The sequence below is a fragment of the Pollachius pollachius genome, assembly GCF_949987615.1.
Source record: "Pollachius pollachius genome assembly, chromosome: 4".
NCBI lineage: Eukaryota > Metazoa > Chordata > Actinopteri > Gadiformes > Gadidae > Pollachius > Pollachius pollachius.
In genome coordinates this window covers 11194193-11214493 of record NC_136937.1, presented here as the reverse complement: position 1 = coordinate 11214493, position 20301 = coordinate 11194193, and the positions used below count along the sequence as shown (strand labels likewise).

The window sequence follows — 20301 nt, the reverse complement described above, 5'->3', positions numbered from 1 at the left end:
CTCTGCAGATTAGCAAAATGTATATTATTATGAATAATATAAAATGTTTTTTTATAACATAATAATAATAATAATAATAATAATGATAGTTATAATAGTAATATTAATAATAAATTAACATTTGAAACATAAATGTCCTCAAAAAAGCAGTGTAACTCAATTAAACCCGAATGACTCTGTAAATGCTCAAATGTCTCTCATCTACTTCACATCATGCACATAAAATCCAGCATTGAGGATTTCTTCCTTTTGAATGAACGTGTGCCTTTGAGAAGATTCAAAGATGCCTGCCTATTCTTTTTTTTGTTTAACCCGTTTCAAGCTGTAATTGTATTTCTAAGTGGTGTTTGTGAATATCTTGTCAACATTACTGTGGTTGTCAGGTTTAGAGGAAAGGGTTATCTATTTAAGGCTACAGATAAAGAAACAGCGGCATTCTTTCATCTCCCAAGAAGAAAAACACACTTACACAAATCAAATGTGACACAAAAGAAAAAAAGCTATCCTTGGTTGTACGTGTCTTAGAAACCCTCCTTTCATTTACTCTTTTGGACTTTCAGATTCTAACAACCGCTAACAGCGTTTTTTCAGATTCAACTCCCCCTTTATGTTGAAGAGGAAAAGCAAAAACTTTGTGTTAACTGTGGACAAACTGTCTCTGGGTGTACCTAGGTTACTGTACCTGGGTTACTGTACCTGGGTTACTGTACCTGGGCTACTGTACCTGAGTTATTGTACCTGGGTTACTGTACCTGGGTTACTGTACCTGGTTTACTGTACCTGGGTTACTGTACCTGCGTTATGGTACCTGGTTTACTGTACCTGGGTTATGGTACCTGGGTTACTGTACCTGGGTTAATGTACCTGGGTTATGGTACCTGGGTTACTGTACCTGGGTTATGGTACCTTGGTTACTGTACCTGGGTTACTGTACCTGGGTTATGGTACCTGGGTTACTGTACCTGGGTTATGGTACCTGGGTTACTGTACCTGGGTTACTGTACCTGGGTTACTGTACCTGCGTTATGGTACCTGGTTTACTGTACCTGGGTTACTGTACCTGGGTTACTGTACCTGGGTTATGGTACCTGGGTTACTGTACCTGGGTTACTGTACCTGGGTTATGGTACCTGGGTTACTGTACCTGGGTTATGGTACCTGGGTTACTGTACCTGGGTTATGGTACCTGGGTTACTGTACCTGGGTTACTGTACCTGGGTTATGGTACCTGGTTTACTGTACCTGGGTTTGTTAGATCAGTCATCGATGGAGGAATGTGGTCGGCATGGCTGAGCTCCTGCTTGTTCTGCTGTGGTGGGCCGGGGGTAGGAGGGCAGCAAGAGGTGCTACAAGACGCCCGGTGCTGGAGGTGGAGGTGCTGGTGGGGATGGTGGGGATGGTGCTGGGCCCCCCCAGGGACATGCTGGTGGGGGGACGGATCGACAAATCTGAAATATTTCAAACCGCGGTCAATACTTGGAAAATCAAGTGAGAGTAAGACGAAAACAATTTTGGAAACAAAATTTTTAATAACAGTTGAATGACCTTCAGAAGAGAAACAAAACAGTTCATTCATCGTGGAAAAATGTAACTAATGAAACAAAAAAAAACATGGAATTGGATTTATTTTAAATGCGACAAAATATACCCAACGAGTGATACGTTTGTATTTCCTAACGGGTTAAGGTGCAGATGGTAATGTGCTATAAACCATTTGCCAATTAGATCAATTTATAAATCTAAGTAATTGGCACATGCTGACTAATTAAAGATAATCTGAAAGAGGCACATGCTGGATGGCTTCCTGCTGTGCGGCATGTGGTTGGTGTGCTGTTTTCATCTGGAAGAATCCAGAAGCTTTTTTTGCTCAATAGCCTTGAGGTTCGTACTGGGGGTTATTGTTGAATAAAAAGATACAACATAACTCTGCCGCATCTCTCTGTCGCTTGGGATAGCAAGCTTGTCACGGCGAAAATCAACACAACTATCGTTTGCGAAAAAAGGCTAACAATGTAAGAAAAAATATCAAGACGCTGCCACGGAGCATCTAGAAAGGATCTAGCATCTAGAAATAGCAATCACATTTAATGGACATTTATTCGTATTTTTATGATCCTCTCATTGAATTCCTTAGCCCTGCCTGGCGGTGGCTATAGCATCCATTTATAGTGGCCCTTGACACCAATGAGAAAGCGGCGGGCGGGGCTTTCAGCAGCCAATTGTGTGGCGGCGGGTTCCTGCGGTGAATGCCTGGGCCTGCTGCTGCTCCTGGAACAATAAGGGCCAGCGAGGGGGCTCCGTACATCTGGCTGCTTAGGACGGCAGAAGTCCTTCATCGCGCCGCTCTTGAAGTGCCAGGGTGAAGAGGTTGGAGTTTTTGTTTCCTTTTCTGTTTTAGTTTTTTTATTTTTTATTTTAAACCATGGACCGAACCAGGCAACAGTCTATCTGTTGGCTGTTCCCAATCTTGTAAAATCCCCCCCTCCCCCCCCCCTCCCGCCAGACTACATTCTTGTGTTAAGTATATAAAAAAAAAAGAACATAAAAAAACGGAGCTCCTTTGAGCCTCTCTATGAGGTGGAGAGATTTGTATTTTTTTGGGGTCTCTTTTTTTTTTCTTCAATCTTAATGTGATTATTTAATGTATGAGCTTTCTGGTACGGTGCCATGACAACCGATGTGTAAGTAAGTCGTTACGGGGTTGTTGTCTTCAGTAAACGGGTAAATAAGTGGAATGTGGAGGCTTTCGAAATTTGTCATGGCTACAGTGAGCATGCCAATGGGAAATCTCCAACGTGGCCGGTGCCAAGTGAAACCCACCAGTCATAGTCGGGCTTCTGGGGTGATACAGATCTGCTGCACGTTTACCAGTGTTATTTGATAAGTAGTGTGTGTGTGTGTGTGTGTGTGTGTGTGTGTGTGTGTGTGTGTGTGTGTGTGTGTGACGCGCTATGTGCGATAATTCAATGAGAAATTGAATTATCGCACTTTTCTCATTCAATAAGAAAAGTGTCTGCAACCACGACTGAACCACAGCCGTGAAGACAACTTATATATAAGCAACATAACAACCTATACATCACAAAAAGTCCCTTCAAGAAGAAGCAGAAGCTACCTGTATGTTTCCTTCAAGGTGCAGAAGTAGTGTGTGTGTGTGTGTGTGTGTGTGTGTGTGTGTCTGTCTGTCTGTCTGTCTGTCTGTCTGTCTGTCTGTCTGTGTGGGACGCTATGTGCGATAATTCAACGAGAAATTGAAAAGTGCCTGCAACCACGACAACAACAGCAGCGACAACAGCTTACACATAAACAACATACCAACTTATACATTGCACAAAGTCCCTTAAAGAAGAAGCAGAAGCTACCTGTACGCTTCCTTCAAGGTGCAGAACAGAGACATGTAAGACGAGGGATCTTGCTCCTGAAGAGAAGCTGTAGAAAAACAACACAACAAAAAGAGATCTTCAAGAGACTTCATCTAATGACACCGCGTGTTTACGTGGGTGGTTTTAACGCTCGTGTTTCCTACCGTACCGGGGTATGAAGGTAGCTCATTGGACGCTCCAGGCGAGTGGCCCGGAGGAGAGAGGGTGGCCTGCAGGGGCTGGATGGTCAAACAGCTTGTCAGCTCTTCCTCGGGGACACTGGCAGAAGACCTGAGCTGGAGATCCAACACATGACAGGTTAACAGTCAGACGGAACACCGGTAGCAAGAGGAAACTGATTCACATGTGTTTCCTCCACTTAGAAAATGAATGGTGTTGATGAATGGCGAAACAGCAGATTTAAAACGAAAACCTTAAGGATCAACAAACAAGAATATGATACATGGTGGATACTTACCTTTAACTAAAATATACAGACACACAAACATAATACATATATGCAGAAATATATATATATATGTTACATATTTTTTTATTTATACATGTATAAATAAATATATATACATATGTGTGAATACATTTTGTATTTTGGTGCAACTTTTTTATAGACACACACACACAGTATATTTATATATATATATATGCAAGTGAAGCCACTGATTGTTGTATCTATGGTAACTTTACCTGGCTTAAAAATAATTCTCAACTAAGAAGCACAAGGCTTATTAAAGAGAACTTTAAAGTGATGCAGGTAAGGTAAAGAGACATAAGGTCAACAACACAGAGTGAATATACTATTATTATATGTTGCCCCTATAGGGACTGTAATGTCATGTTAGTAATGATAATTATAAAGAGGTAAAAAAGCATCTGCATCTTGTGTTGCAATAGGGCTACTATAGTAGTAGTACTAAGTGCAATTATAATTATGTTGAATTAAACACATTTGCATCTTATCGACTCAAATCTAATCAACCCAAATCAATCTAACCAAACAAAAAGAATCTTGGAAAATGTTAAATATTCCGTAAAATAATAAAGTCCAATCTAATCTTGGATCCAGCATTCCAACTATGTATGGCAGAACCTCTGGGAGCAGAGAGCACAGAGCCTGGGCCAGGACCCAGGGACTGCCAGGGGCGGGATCACACCTTGTTTCCTGTTTCGTCCAGAGATATTCTACCAGAGAGAAACTCATTCATGCCTGCGGATGTAGCAATCAGAAGGGGGTTCTATTTCCACAGTGGCCTATTTCCGCAGTGGCCGGTCCAAACGGTGTTGATTTGAAACCTTTACAGACTCTTTTTTTTTTTTTTTTACAGTTTGATACAGCTGGCCGAGTTTGTGTTCACAATTACAAGCTCGCAGTCCCTGCCTCCAGCCACATGATTCGTGGAAACAGATATATAGAGAAAGAACGTGAAACGCCCTGTTTCCTGAGATTTGCGTTTGTGAAACTTTAGATATGAATCTCTATGTAATAGATTATACGTAACAGATCTGTTCCAGTCTGATCCTGGTGCTGTTCCACATGTGTACCTTCTTGCGGAGCTGCCGTTCTCTGGAGGAGTGGGACTTGACGTGTTTCCGCAGGGAGCTGGGGTCAGTGTAGCGCTTCATACACCCCGGGACCTGGCACGCATAAGGCTTCTACACACCCGCCAACACACAATTATACACACGCACACAATTATACATATACACACGCACACGCACAACCACACCCACAATGAAACACATACACACACACACACACAGACACACATCAACACAATGATACACACACAGACATACACACACACACACACACACACACACACACACACACACACGCAACGCAAGCACAAACACACCAACAGATAGACTTGATATGAGTTTGTGTATATGTTGTTTGTACATGTTTTGTATATGATGTTTTTGTACATGGTGTTTGTGTAAACGGTGTTTATGTTCTGGCGTTTATGTTCATGGTGTTTGTGTATTTACGGTGTTTGTGCACATACTGTGTCCAGATGTGTGCGTTGGTGCTTGGCTCTGTCGCTGGAGTTGCTGAACGCCTTGTAGCAGCCGGGGTGCTGACACTGGTACGGCTTCTCCCCGGTGTGGCTACGAAGGTGGATCTTCAAGTTCTCTAGCCGCGAGAACGCCTTCTTGCAGCCCTCAAACTATAAATACACACAGAGACAGAATTCAGAGAGAAGAGAGAGAAAAAAATAATTGAGGAGAAAATGCAATTATACAAGGTGGGCTCGGAGCACGGTTTTAATGTCAAAACAATGTAGTTGACTTGTGGAGATAGTCATTATTTTGGTGTCGGCTCCCTGACGCCCTCCAGTGTCCGCAAGCAGAACTGCATGTGCTTCTGAGGCGGCTGCGCACATATCAGGAGCTAGTTGTGGTCGTTAACCTTTAACCTCGCAAGGTCAGTCGGTTTAAACGATCATTAATTTGTGATTGAGTCATGTCGAGCCATAAATAATATTGATAACATTGCCTGGTTATTCATCGTCGTAGCATGAATGCAGAATTGCAATTGCCTCAATGTCAGTATCTTCTTTAAGCTCAACTATTGCCCTGTTTGTATTTGATGTAATTAGAGTAAAATACTTCACAGTGGTCAAAGACTTTCAAACTTGAGGCTTTTTGAATCTTGTCAATCTTGTCTTGTCAAATATTTTGATGCATAAAATACATATCAGATATCAAAAAATAGACTTAACACTAGAAGATTGACAGGAAGACAGGCGTTAGTGTTCATGTCAGCTCCCCCAGTGAGTAAGACATCGTTATTTTAAGTGTGAACTCTAACCAGAAGGGGTCAGTGTTTGAATCATTATATTTCAGTGGATCTGTCTGTCTGACTTTTCGCCCGTCTGTCTGTCTATCCTCAAATTTGTTGTGAATCGTGCACAACAAACTGACCATTCCGTTCTTGTTACTGTTAAACCATCTTAACCACTGCGGTATTCATACCCTGAGTATCCATCCCTGACACAGCACCTTTTAGCTATCCCAGTGACCTCATCCCAGAAGCACGTCATCAGGAATGCTGTTGCCCCACAGCGTGCCCAGAAGTTTCTCCACCTCTGGTCGCAGGGGGTAAGGAATGTACTTACTTAGCTTAATGGAGGAGAGAAGCACAAACCATGACTCATATGGCTGGGCTGCATTCCTCACATACTGGCCCCCCCCCCCCCCCCAAACCGAAAAGTATTTCTTTCCACTGCAGTTCAAGGGGGGGACGTTTCAACAGCTTCTTTAATGAGAAACACGAGCGATTTTGTATTAAGCTTGCAGCTTTGGCTAGCTGCACGACTCCTTGTTATCTATCATACTTGTTATCTTTATTTGTATGAATTCATCCCAAACGTCCCTGCTCAACTCCTCCTTCAATCTTGATATATATATGTGACTCAAAACTTTAGACTCTTAAACTCCCATAAAATATAAACAAGTGAAATCTAAAAATGGTGACCTTGCCCACAATATTCAGTCCAGGCATGACATCCATGACATACAGTATAGTATCATACATACAAATGCTGACCTCCTTGCTGTGGTTGCTAAGCAATGGTCTTTGTATATTTTAAAATAAAGAACTTTAAATGTTCACCACATACACACAAATCGCACTGTTAATAACAGAATTCTCTCATCTCTCAAACCTCCATATTTGACTCCTCCTTCATATTTTTGAACATTAGTTCTTAACTTGCCAACTTACTATCTATGCTTACATAAAATGACTCAAAGCATACTATTTAAACTTTAAAATGATTATACTTTAAAATGTAGAACACCATAGCAACCACCTAGAACACCATAGAAACCAACTACAACATCCTAGCATCCACCGAGAACACCATAGCAACCAACTAGTACACCCTAGCAACCACCTAGATAACCAAAGCCACTACCCTGGAAACCCCTTCCACCCCCCTGGTACACCAACACCTAGAACAACATAGCAACTACCTGGAACACCTTATTGACCAGCTATAACATTATAGCAACCACCTATAACACCCTAGCAACCACAACGAGCACCCTAGCAACCACCCAGAACACCTTATTGACCAGCTATAACATCCTAGTAAACACCTAGAAAATCCAAGTAACCATCTAAAATACCCCAGAAGCAACCTATAACATCCTAGCAACAATAAGAATACAGCCCTACTTGACTGTACATTTCCAACACACCAGGTCCTAAAAACTTTATTTTCCGTAAGATACACAGAATTTCTTCTGAACTTCTGTTTTTATCAATTTATTAGAAGATCGAATTGCATGATGACTAGGAGCATGACCAAATGATGAAGGAATTGTTGGGCAATGGCTCTTGGGTAATGGCGGGGTATTAGGAAATCCTTCGCAGTTCCATCCAGATATAAATAAACATGGTTAGTACAAACATCATTATTTTTATGGCCTACTTGCACCATTTGTCTGTTCAGTCTAAAAATGAAAAGTACAATGGACACCAAACCATTAAACGGAGGAACACCAGTTTGATACGGGAAAAGCAAAACACACACACACACACGAAACACACAGTTAAAAAGATGAACACTATCTAGCAAAACATTGGAGACAAAGCGAACCCACATAAATAACAGACCTCATTCCAAGTGTGGCCAGAAGGGTCCGGTATGTGTGTGTCTGTGTGTGCCTCACCCCCCGCACCCCCCCCGCCCCACATCACCACGCCCCCCACCCCCCCTCCCCTCTCATTCTTTCCATCATGAAGGGGCTATAAAACATCGGAGGCCCTTTTAGCTGTCGCGAGGGACATTTTGGACTGAAAGGACAGCAACATGGCACCTTCGTGTAGCTTAATGTTACCGCCAGCCCCTGAAAAGGGACCTGGCAGCCGGGGGTGTAGCGCTGCTCCAACAACGGCCGCGCCTAGCGCTGCCAACAAGAGTTAGTCCCGCTGCCCAGCCCTACTCTAGGGCCGGCTCGCTCCCCTCCCACCAACCCCCTCTGTACTTCATCCTTACTCTTTGTTTATTTTTGCATTCCCCTACGGAAAATACATGCATTATTCGCTTTTTTATTTACTCTAGCAACATTTGGGCAATGAACAGTAGATATTTTTATATACCACGACACAACATTTTTGTTGATAGACGCTTTATCCTAAGTGACTTACAATAAGTGAATTGGACCATGAGGATACTACAAAGGAATGGTATGAATCACGCGATTATATCAAATAAATCACAAAAGTGAATTGCTTAATGTGCTTCAGTTTAGAAACAAGAGGAACTTCGTCTTGGCCCTCTTTTCTAGAAGCCAAGATGCAGACTGAACAGATGCGTTTTCAGTCTGCGACTGGAGGATGTGTAGGGAAGGTTAGTGGGGAATGTGTGCCAATGTACAAGAGTTTGGTTTTCCCCGCTCATGCTAAGGAATAATGAAAACTGGAACAGGCATGTGTGCGGTTCTCTCTCTAGTGGGCCTCTTGTGCATGAGCATTTGTCGACAGCCATCTCTGTGATCCTATTCAATCCTCTGATAGGTTTTCACACGTATAGAACGCCATGGAATGGAGATGAAGAATTAAGTGTAGCTACTATCGTAAACAAAAGAGCTTTTAATCATGAAAATAATGAGTGCCCTAACGTGACCACTAAGACAACAAAGCAAATACACATTTCCTGTGTGCAGCTAAACACTTGTGAAGAGAGATGTTACTTTTGATATTGAATGGAATTATTTTCCCTTCCATTATAGTAAACCGATTTAGATAAAGACAGTGCTTTACTTTACTATTATCTAATCAAATTAAATTCATCAGTGTCAAAAATGTTCCATAAAGACGGCTCTTTATCAAAAATATATACTATTACATGTTGGTTTGTACAAAAAATCCTCAATGTATAAGCTACAGCAGTGTTTCTCCACTGGTGGGTTGCGACTCTTGTTCTGAATGGGTCACGACCCTTGTTCGAATGGGTCGCGACCCTTGTTCTGGATGGGTCACGAGTCACGACCCTTGTTCTGAATGGGTTGCGACCCTGGTTCTGAATGGGTTGCGACCCTGGTTCTGAATGGGTCACGAGTCACGACCCTTGTTCTGAATGGGTTGCGACCCTGGTTCTGAATGGGTTGCAACCCTGGTTCTGAATGGGTCACGAGTCACGACCCTTGTTCTGAATGGGTTGCGACCCTGGTTCTGAATGGGTCGCGATCCTTGTTCTTAATGGGTCGCGACCCTTGTTCTTGATGAGCCGTGACCCTTGTTCTTGATGAGCCGTGACCCTTGTTCTGGATGGGTCACGACCCTGGTTCTGAATGGGTCGCGACCCTTGTTCTTAATGGGTCGCGACCCTTGTTCTTGATGAGCCGTGACCCTTGTTCTGGATGGGTCACGACCCTTGTTCTGCATGGGTCGAGACCCTTGTTCTGCATGGGTCGTGACCCTTGTTCTGCATGGGTCGTGACCCTTGTTCTGAATGGGCCGAGACCCTTGTTCTGAATCGGTCGCGACCCTTGTTCTTAATGGGTCGCGACCCTTGTTCTTGATGAGCCGTGACCCTTGTTCTGCATGGGTCGTGACCCTTGTTCTGCATGGGTCGTGACCCTTGTTCTGAATGGGCCGAGACCCTTGTTCTGCATGGGTCGCAACCCTTTTTCTAGATGGTTCGTGACCCTTTTTCTTTTTCTTACAACAACTTTTCTTTAATTTTTATGCTTAAATATGTTTAAAAAGTTTCAAAAGGGTCACGCTGAAATTGCGTTTGTCTGTTTACTAGCCCGTTTTTGAGAAATAAATGTGCTGGGTGTTAATTTTATGCATTGTAAGGGTTGGTCTTGACTCAATGACCATGGGAAAATGCGGCTCCCAAGGCTAGACCAGTGGAGAATAATTGGCAATAATACAATTAATAAGACTTTTACTAAACTCTGATCAACATTGAAAAATAATATATTTCTATGTTCAGTCGTCAAAACAGCATGAAATTGATCATTATAAATGGTGGATGCGATTAATTTATTTTAAAAAAGTGCTGCTTCGATCAATTTCTGTCCCCATGTGACATCTGCTGTCTTGAATCATCGTGGGGGATTGATTTGAAATAAAAGAGCTGAATTGATTCCTCATTTATTTTTTTACCTTATGTGAGGACAGAACATTAATTACAGAGTTGATTAAAAATATTGTTTTCATCTACATGATGATGGACGATATCTTAGTGTTGCTTAAATTAGGATGACATTTCACAAGATAAAGTAAAAAAAGGCAAAACCAAAAAACGTTTTCTTAAACACCTGCACTCCAAATAACAGCCACGGTTTGGTTCAAAACCCTTTCTAAGAAACAACCTTGGCTTGGCTAATTGCAACTCCTGAAAAAAACGAAGAATGCAGGTTGACCTATAATGCGTTTAAAAATAGGCCTTTGAGATGGAAAAGACATGACTCGAAGGCAAAAGCATCAACTTTAGGTTAGTTAAACAACCGGGCCCTCACTAGGCAGACAGGGGAATGACAGGCACAAGTCTGTGCGTGCCCGCGGTGTTTGCAGTGTAAGACGATCCCACGCATTGTTCTCCTCCTCGGCTTATGCTTCAACCAACTGATCTGCTAATCATTTCCAACACATAGTGCCTCGCTACATATTGCGCAATAAGTATTTCGGAGCCTTTAGTGGAGTGGAAACATATTTCTTTCAGAGTATCTTCTGTAGTCTCTCGCAGATTCCTCCCACATAAAAAAAACACTTTAACAGCTGTTGTTTTTCTCTGCGAGGGCTGTATCCAAATCTTATTGGAGGTCTTGTGTTGACAAGTCATGCCGGTTGGTTCTGATGAGGTTTTTTTTTTGGGAAGGTGGTTCTGACCCCAAATATGTTTCTCCTTCGCTTGCGTGGTGGGCCGGTACGCCGAGGCATCCGTGACGGCGATTGCCATGGCAACAAATCTAGGTTTCACTAATAAGTTAGTATTCTTGGTGGGGAAGGTCGACCGCAGGTATGCATATGGGTTAATAGTTGACATGCCGAGAGCGGTGACACGAGAAAAGAAGGAGAACAGCCTTGTCTTCTTACGCGTACGATACTCAAGTGCTTTTCCGCCAGTGAGGGCGAAGAGGAGAGAGGAGGGGAGATCAAAGACCAACCGAAACGTCCAGCCTTGTTTTGTTTACTGCTACGAGCAGGAAAACATCCTTTTCCTTGATCTCTTCTAGTCACGAACCAGGAAATGCATTGTCTACAAAACATGAACAACCAGCCAATTCAAACGTTTAGTGTTCTTAGTAAGCGTTGTACATTCACATCGTTCGCCCTCGCACGCTTTCATGAAGCCCAGAGATAATCATTGCCGGAATCAAGTTATTTCATATTTATTTCAAATCCCAGTCCTCATTGGCCAGATTACCATCTCTGAGCGGAGCCAGAGCAAGCTCAGTGGCATCCCTTTGCCAGAATGATGGCCAAGTCTCTCAAAAGATGATCTGGCTTAGCTTCCCCTGCTGACAGACACGAAGGCTACTAGCATTCCCTCTGAGAGCGAGGAGGCAGGAGCCCGATGGCCAGATCTCATTGGCCACCCTGGCATTGCCTTGATTCAACAGCTCCATCAATGGGTTAGCTCACAGGCCAGCGATGGGAGAACAATAGCTCCCCTTAATGCAGAGATAGGCGCTAAAGATGGTAATGTTGTCAACTACACCTCGTTCCTGAAACAGACGGGCATGACATAGAAACGGACGTCCCTGGAGCTAGTGGTGTGATGATTCTCCGCATAAGGCCTTGCAGGTTTGAAGGGGAGTGTTATGAACTGCGGTGCTTTGAGTAATTTGCTGTCAGTCTTTGTTTTGATTGCATTCTCTCACCTCTTTCTGGGAAAATGGATACAGGACTTGTCTCATAGAAGGAAGTGGACCATGAAATTTTGATATTCATAACTAAAAATTATATGTCACTATTTTCCATCAAGATAATTCTTTTTTGGCATTTAGTGTAACAGAGCGTTAAGCGAGGTACACAAAACGAGAAGGACACAAAAATGATTTGAAAGATCAAATATCAAATATAAGTGTGTGTATGTGTGCGTCTGTGTGTGTGTGTTTGTGTGTCTGTCTGTCTGTGCCTGTGTGTGCTTGTACGAGTGTGTGTCATGTTTGTGGGTGTCTGTGGGGGAATGTCTCTCTGTGAGTGTTGTGAATGTATGTGTGTATGTATGTGTATGTGTGTCTGTTTGTGTGAATGCACATGTGTGTGTGTGTACGTGTGTGTGTGTATTTGCCAATGCAAATGTGCGTGTGTTTTTGTGTGTGTGTGGATGTGTGTGTGTGTGTGTGTGTGTGTTTGTTTGTTTCCACATGCGAATGTGTGGGTGTGTGGGTGTGTGTGTGTATATGTGTGTATATGTGCGTGCGTGCATGTACCGGGCACTGGTTGGGCTTCTCCCCCGAGTGGACCCTCATGTGGATCAGGAGCTTGTAGCGGGCGTTGAAGGCCTTCAGCCTGCGCGGGCATCCCACCCAGTGGCACGTGAAGTCCTCGCCTCGCCGCTGGTCCACGTGCAGCTTCTCGATGTGCCTCACCAGCTCCTCCTTCTGGTCGTACACGGCGCTGCAGTCTGCCCACCGGCAGCAGTGGCTGCCGTAGTCGTCCAGCTCCCCGTCCTCTTCCTCCAGCATGGGCTCCTGGGGCAGAAAGCCGAACATGGGCCTGTGCGGCGCCGGCGCCGGCGCCGCGCCGTACGAGGCGGGGTCCTCGCTGTCCTGAGCGGGAGGTCTGTGAGGGTGGAGGTGCGGGTGGTGGCAGTGGGGGTGGCGGTGGCGGCGGTGGTGAGCGTGGTACGGCGGGGGGGGGCCCTGGGGCGCTGGGGCGGTTCCTTGGACGCGGTTCAACAGCGACGGGTCTAGCGGGCCGGACGGCAGCAGGCCGTCCCCGGGATTACTGCTGCCCAGCGGGGCCTCCTCCGGTGCCCCCGCGTCCCCTGGAAGGACCTGCTGCTCCACCACCATGTTGGCCATCTGGTACTCCAGAGCTCCTCCAACCCCTCCTCCTCCTCCTCCTCCTCCTCCTCCTCCTCCTCCCCCTCCTACGTCGGTCATCAGTCTCTGCATTCGGATACACTCCGACCCGCTGCCCGCGGGTCCCTGGACCAGGGCGAGGGCGCCGGCGGTGGCCACTTCGTGGCGGCCGTCGGCCTGGGGGATGCAGCTCCCCCTCACGCCCAGGAAGTGTCCGTAGACGTCCCCGGCCCCGACCGGGGACAGGACGGACAGGGCCGACGGGGATCCCCGCGAGCCGTTGATGTAGGCCACCAGCGACGTGGGCGAGGTGCGGATGATGGAGTTGAAGTCGATGCCCATGACGTCCGACAGCGGGGACATGGAGAGCGCCCGCTTCTTAGAGCGGGACGCCGCCGCCGCCGCCGCTGCTGCCGACGCCACCGCCAGTTTGGGGCTCCCGGGGTCGCAGGTGAAGAGGTACGAGGGCAGGGAGGCGGCGTTGCTGGCGGCGCCGCCGGAGACGGTGGTGGCGCCCGACATGGAGGTCCCGACCGGGGAGAGGATGAGGCTGAAGTGGTCGCCGTCGGGTCCGGGCTGCGGCGAGCCCATCAGGGGCCCCAGAGGAGGGAGGACGCGGTAGCCGTGGGGCCAGTCCTGCCGGCCGCTCATCATGGACTGGGTCTCGCACAGGCTGAGGGTGGTGGAGGCCAGCGACTCTCTGGAGTGCAGGGATCTGAAAACAGGCAGAGCCGTGTTGTAGCCGGGGTTCGCCTCAAGCGCATACGTCTTATACACAGGCTACTGCAAAGGGTTTTGCACGCCGAATGTACACTAAAGGTTGATTTAGACGACCAATGCTTGCAACATCTGTGGATAATGGATCGCAGAAGTGTGCTTTCCAAAAGTAGAGCAATGACAAGATTTCAGCCGTTTGTTCGGCTTGGTTAGCTTCGAGCTGCAAGCCTTTAACTCAAAGGTTGCGAACAAAGCCCTGCTCATCAGTACACCAATCAGTGATCCGCAACATCCATGTGGACGTCGCGTTGCAGTCGCCCGCCTTTCAGTGGACTGACCGCATCGCTGGCACGCGCCGACTTTACAAACCCAAGGTTGTGCTGCTTACCAACCGAGCACGTACAGGCCTCGATGTACGGTAGGTAGGACGTACCTAGCATCAGTACAGGGTACAAGGACCCCCTGTGGGTGTGCTGGAGGATGAGGCGGTGCCATGGTACCCGGGCCGTGGGTTCTGCTTGGACCCAGGCTCTGTACGATCATGGGGCTACTGGTGACCCGCAGGTTAGGGCAGGCTGACGGCTGGTGGAACGGCTCTGTGGACGGCCCCGCTACAGAATGACCTGCTGGGCACAGGGTTGAAGAAAGGGGAACCTCTAGTATGCTGCACATGGCTTGATGAAGACTCCCGTAGGTGTTTGGGTCATTTTATATATCACGGTAGAATTGAAACGTCTCTTTCATATCGCTGCGGTGTACCCGCAGCTCGAAAAAGAATCAAAGGTCTCCAACTATGAGGGTGGGTGGACATTAATTAGAGCTCAGGTAAGGAATTGTTCAGGGAGAATATATGTTTGTTCATTTATGTGTGTTATAAATGATATATTAAGAATGCCATTTGTTTAAGAGAAAAATATCATATTCCTTTCTGCGACAGATTCATTAAAACTGAATATTACTCTTAAAACAATATGAAAACAATATGCTTTATGATACAAATTGTGATTAACTCAACTAAAACTTTTTCGTCTTTAACTTTACGAAACTGACGGCGAACAGATAGCGTGGTTATTATGCAAGTTGTTAACCCTGTTCAACACTGTGTTGGTGTGTTTTCACACCCCGGACCTGAGAAAGAAGGTCCCTCTCTCACAAATGAAAGGCAAATACTTCTAAACCAATTGTGTTCAATTGAGGCTAGCAGAATTACACCTTTTAACACCTGATTTATCTCTCCATCAGGACTGAGCCCTTTTCTACTCAGGGTTGGTCAGTTTTAGTTAGGTGCCGGTGGCGAGGAGCTACTTAGCCATCGTGCAAGGCCATTGTCTGGTTAATCATCAATAACAAGGGGACCAGTGGACTCTCAGAGAATACAGTAAGGAAGGCATGAGCATATTGCAAGGGCAGCGAAGCTTGAAGAAGATGTGCGCATGTTAACCGCTTCTTTAACATAGTGGCTCGTTGCTTGCGACAAACACACACTATGTCAGTCTGACGGTGGGAACATTTCTTGTTGTCCTTTTTTGTGCACACAGACACACACTGAACTGTAGGTATTTGTCTGAAACTGGCAGACCAAAACAAATTATGCGGTCAAATCACACACACACACACAAACACACACACAGACACACAAACACTAACAGTATGCACACAGCCCATACGTTGGGTGTGTGTGCACGTATGTGGGCGACACTTCACAATAAGGGTACATTAATTAACCATTAATTAAATGAATGAATGCAGTGATCTGCATTATTATAAAGCATTACCAACAGAGGTTTAACGGTTAGCGTAAGGTCTAGTGGTATAACCCTAACTGTAAATATTGTATAAATTCATACCTTAGTGAACACCATTACCATCTCAATCAACTCACGTACCCTCACTGTACGGCGTGACCCACGTGTGACTTGTGCGTCAGTCGGCATACCTTACCTTTAAAGTGACCCTGTCCTCCAGGCAGGACGTAGGCGGCCTCGAAGGTGGGGTCGTGGAGCCGGCGGTGGTGGTGTCCGGGGGACGGCGTGCCTAACTCGGAGCCGTTGGTCAGAACCCGCCGGCGAAGGCTAAGGGCTGGAAGGACCACGGGAGCGCTGGCCCCGGCCGACATCTTCCCAGACGACATGGCCCAGTGAGGGGCTCCTTCCTCTCCTCCTCCACCTCCTCCTCCTCCTCCTCCTCCTCCTCCTCCTCCTCCTCCCAGTGCAGCTACGGGGGGGGTCATGCCTGTCCAGCGGGGGGACGTGGTGGTCCGTATGGGCATACGGATGCCCGGGGACCGTCGTCCGTTGGTCATGTAGCGTGGGGGGCCCACACTGCAGGGGGACACCAGGAGGTGGCCCCCCTTGTTCCCGTTCATTGCTGTTAATATGGAGAGGGGTCCACAGGCGTACACTCTGGGCCTAAAGGCAGGGGGCACCTTGTGCGGCGAGGGGTTGCCGAAGCTGGGGAGCCATGACGGTTCACTGCTGCTGGTGTTGTTGTTGTTTTCGTTGGCGCCTAGCTGTGTGTCGGCGTTTCATTGGCTCCGTCACGCTCCTTCCTACACCTAGGAAATACGCGGATTGAAGTTTAACATAACTAATAAAAAAATAAATGACAAATAAATAACAATGCATAAAAAACATGAGATACATTTATTAAAAGTCCTCTTGTTTTTGACAAATCTTTTCTGTTTCTGTTTGTAAACAGTTGGTGACGCAAATAGTCACAGACACAACTTTGTCTTTAAGTATCAAAACAGGTCTTTATCAGCTCCCATTGTTTGTGAAAATATAATAGCCCATGTTGTGGTGCTCATCTTAACCTCAAATTTACATTTCCCATTTAAAACCAATTAATAGGTTTAATCTATCCCCCTAAAGCATAATCACAAATAAGGTTTCTAACAGAGAATTAAATCCCAATTATAGGTCTACCAATGTCAAAACATAACACGTGCATATACTTAGCTATCCCGGTGTTTGCGTTGCGATAGGAAAAGTTGTTATCCACACTATCAACTATCAAGTAGCACAATCGAACTTTAATCAAGCATATTGATGAGAATTGAAAATAATTCAAGCGCTTTATTTTACTCACATGTTGCTCGGGACACTAGCTCAGGCGTCGAGACATGGGTACATTTGGGATTCGTGGAAAATCAACTGTGAGACGAAGCTGTGATTCCCTCGCTGTGCAGCCCGGTCTGTCCCTCCTTCTGTGGTCTGTCTCTCCTTCAGCTGTCTGTCCCTCCTTCAGTTTTCGCCAAAGGCGTCCCACCAACTCTTCTGGTCATCGTCGTTACCAGGAAGTCCCCCCCCCATTCCGATTACCCCTTTGCCCTTGAATGAGCTGTTGATAATAGGAATTGCCTGCGGAGCGCAACAGCAGGCAATTTTTTTTATTTTATTGTTTTCTATTTTAAATTTCGGTCTGTAGCCTATTGAGTGGTTATTTAGGGTGAGTATATTACCTTATTTATCCTTCCTTAACAAAGCTTTGAGGTAATTTAACCCTTCCATTGGTAACCTTTTGAGTGGTGGACTAGTGCCATTTAGATGTTTATGTGTATTTGTGTGTAAAATATTTAGCTGCTTGTTATGAGTTTACTCAGTTTAATCAGTTTGCAATGCATAAATTATTCAAACAGCACCTTAATGGTGACTGGCAAATAATGTTAACAAATTGAATATACTGTTTGGCATTTCATACCTTGATCTGATCTGATATTCTTACAATATTGATGAACCATTAAAATTGCATATTTTGATGTTACATTTCAGCAGTACTGGACAATAAATGTGCAACTGAGGCCTAAGCTATTCCATTTTAAATTGTCAAAATGAGCAGAGAAATTAATGGCATGTATTTTTAGACATTTTAAAACAATTATCTAAACCATACTATCAGTCTATATTAGGCTTACAGTTACAACTGTGTTTGTACAATTATCGTTTTTGCATATTACATCCCCCCCCCCCCCCTCTCTCTCTCTCTCTCTCTCTCTCTCTCTCTCTCTCTCTCTCTCTCTCTCTCATCTCTCTCTCTCTCTCTCTCTCTCTCTCTCTCTCTCTCTGTCCCCCTCTCTCTCTCTTTATTCCTACACTTGCTCTCTTAAGACCCAGCCTCCAGCTCAGACTCCATTGTTTGTCACTTTCCTCCAGACTGCTGGAGTGTTTGCTCTGAGGATCATGCTCCAGGTTGGCATGGAGACCGATGTGTTTACACTCAGGGAGGGGAGGCAGGGAGGGCAAAGCCTGCATGGAGGACAGACAGACAGACAGACCGATCCACAGGAGGCCTAGTGGACAGAATGGACTTGGACTTGAAGAAAATCCTACTATATTAACATCATTGCTTATTAACAGAACAGGATGATGACGATTCTGATGATGATGATGATGATGATGATGATGATGATGATGATGATTCTGATGACGCTGATTGATGTTAAGGTTGTAGCATAGTAGGTCTAGTAGTAGTAGTATAACTTATAACCAAATGAGTATAATTGTTATCTTTTATCTTTTTTATCTTAACTTAGCTTTCCTTATTTGAAGGTTCTTCAAGTTTGTGAATGTTAAACCTAACTGTGACATCTGGTGGTTAAAGTTGTGTATAGCTGTACACCGTTTTACAATACGACAAATCAGATGCATTATTTTTTTCTTCACAATATGCGATGATTAAATCTGGATATAGGCCTGAATAAAAATAATAGAAAAATGGATATTGAATATCGATGTATCTCTATAATCTAGGTCCAACTTCGGTAAACTTCCCTATTTTGCCAGTAGGGGTTACTGTTAGTACATCAAAAACCTCACTAAACCCCACTTACTGCAATCCATACCAGTTACAACAAACCAGAAACTGACCCAGACTTGGAACATCCTGACACTTTCTTTTTCTCTATGCAGAATGATGAGAGGAATTAAATACCGGAACAAAGATTGTAAATTTCTCAGTTAGTGTATTCCAATTTATTTCCTAATCTTCTCCAATCATAAATAATCTTTATACAGTGAAGACAGTTAAGCAAAAGCATCAGTTTTGGTGATTAAGTATAACCACGAACTCTTGTCGAGGAGGAACACATGTATTTTACCAGCAGGCAATAAGGACGCTCTGTCCCTGAGCGCCATCCGCAGGCAGTGTCTGGAACTACGCTTACGCTGGACACAATACACATAATGCCGTCCATCCTACAGGGATATGGATGGTTGGAGTAGCCTGCTACTGGGGCACCACATTGATTCCAGCTCCCCACCCCTCTCCTAGCTATGGTTCCAAGCTGGTTTCAAATGTCACCACAGTGTGTCACACAGCAACAGCATAGGATGGGCACCAGCAGTGATGGTGGGCGAATGCCAACGCAAGCACACATGCACACATGCACACACACACACACACACACGCACACACGCACACGCACACACACGCACGCACGCACACACACACACACACACACACACACACACACACACACACACACACACACACACACACACACACACGCTCGCACACACACACACACGCCATTGATTTAACCTTCCTCCTGAATAAACAACAGAAGGATTCCAGGACATTCTGCATGTAAATGTGAAGATGCATTTCAATTCTAATGTTCTTTTTTCTAATGCTTAGTTTGCATTTCGGCATCTTGTTTTTCTTCATGCTACTCTGCCAAAAAGATTCATATTAGGCTACAAGAGTTTATTTGATAAACACGACTAGAGAATAGAGAAAACCAGAGACGGAGGGAGATAGAAGGCGAGATGCAAGGGGAGGGAGAGAGGAAGGAAGGGAGAAAGTCAGGGAGGGGCTGGGAAAGCAGTGTTTATCCTCTTTAAGCACCTTTCATTTGTGGCAGAATGAATGCATGTGTGTGCATTCTCTCTCCTAACACAGTAAAAGAATCAGGGCTCTTTTATTGGCTTTACAGGATCCTCACGGCTGAATGCGAGCAGGGTACTTTTTTTAGTGTCAAGATGAGAGATCAGCAGTGATTTCCCTCAAAGGTATATTACAATAGTCACTTAGGGTAATGAACACCTCTGTGGAATTGCCATTAATCTACTTTTGATTTGTTAACGACAGAATGGGAGTCAAACACAAGGTTAGCACTGGGCTGAGTCAACTCTTTTTCTTTCTTTTCCGCCCTCCCCGCAGTCTTTAGCAAGGGTGTGGCGAATTAGCGATATCAATTTAATGGAATCAT

The 20301-nt window shown here is 45.1% G+C and overlaps 1 protein-coding gene across 1 annotated transcript; it reads right to left on the bottom strand.

Annotated features, from left to right (window-relative positions):
• Positions 1–1260: 1260 nt before the first annotated feature.
• Positions 1261–16224, bottom strand: glis3 (GLIS family zinc finger 3; the record flags this gene model as incomplete). Its single annotated transcript, XM_079735672.1, has 8 exons — positions 1261–1423; positions 3363–3429; positions 3532–3658; positions 4923–5033; positions 5387–5548; positions 12783–13121; positions 13449–14091; positions 15986–16224. The coding sequence occupies 8 exons, from the start codon at positions 16222–16224 to the stop codon at positions 1261–1263; spliced, it is 1851 nt and encodes a 616-aa protein (XP_079591798.1).
• Between the last annotated feature and the right edge of the window lie 4077 nt (positions 16225–20301).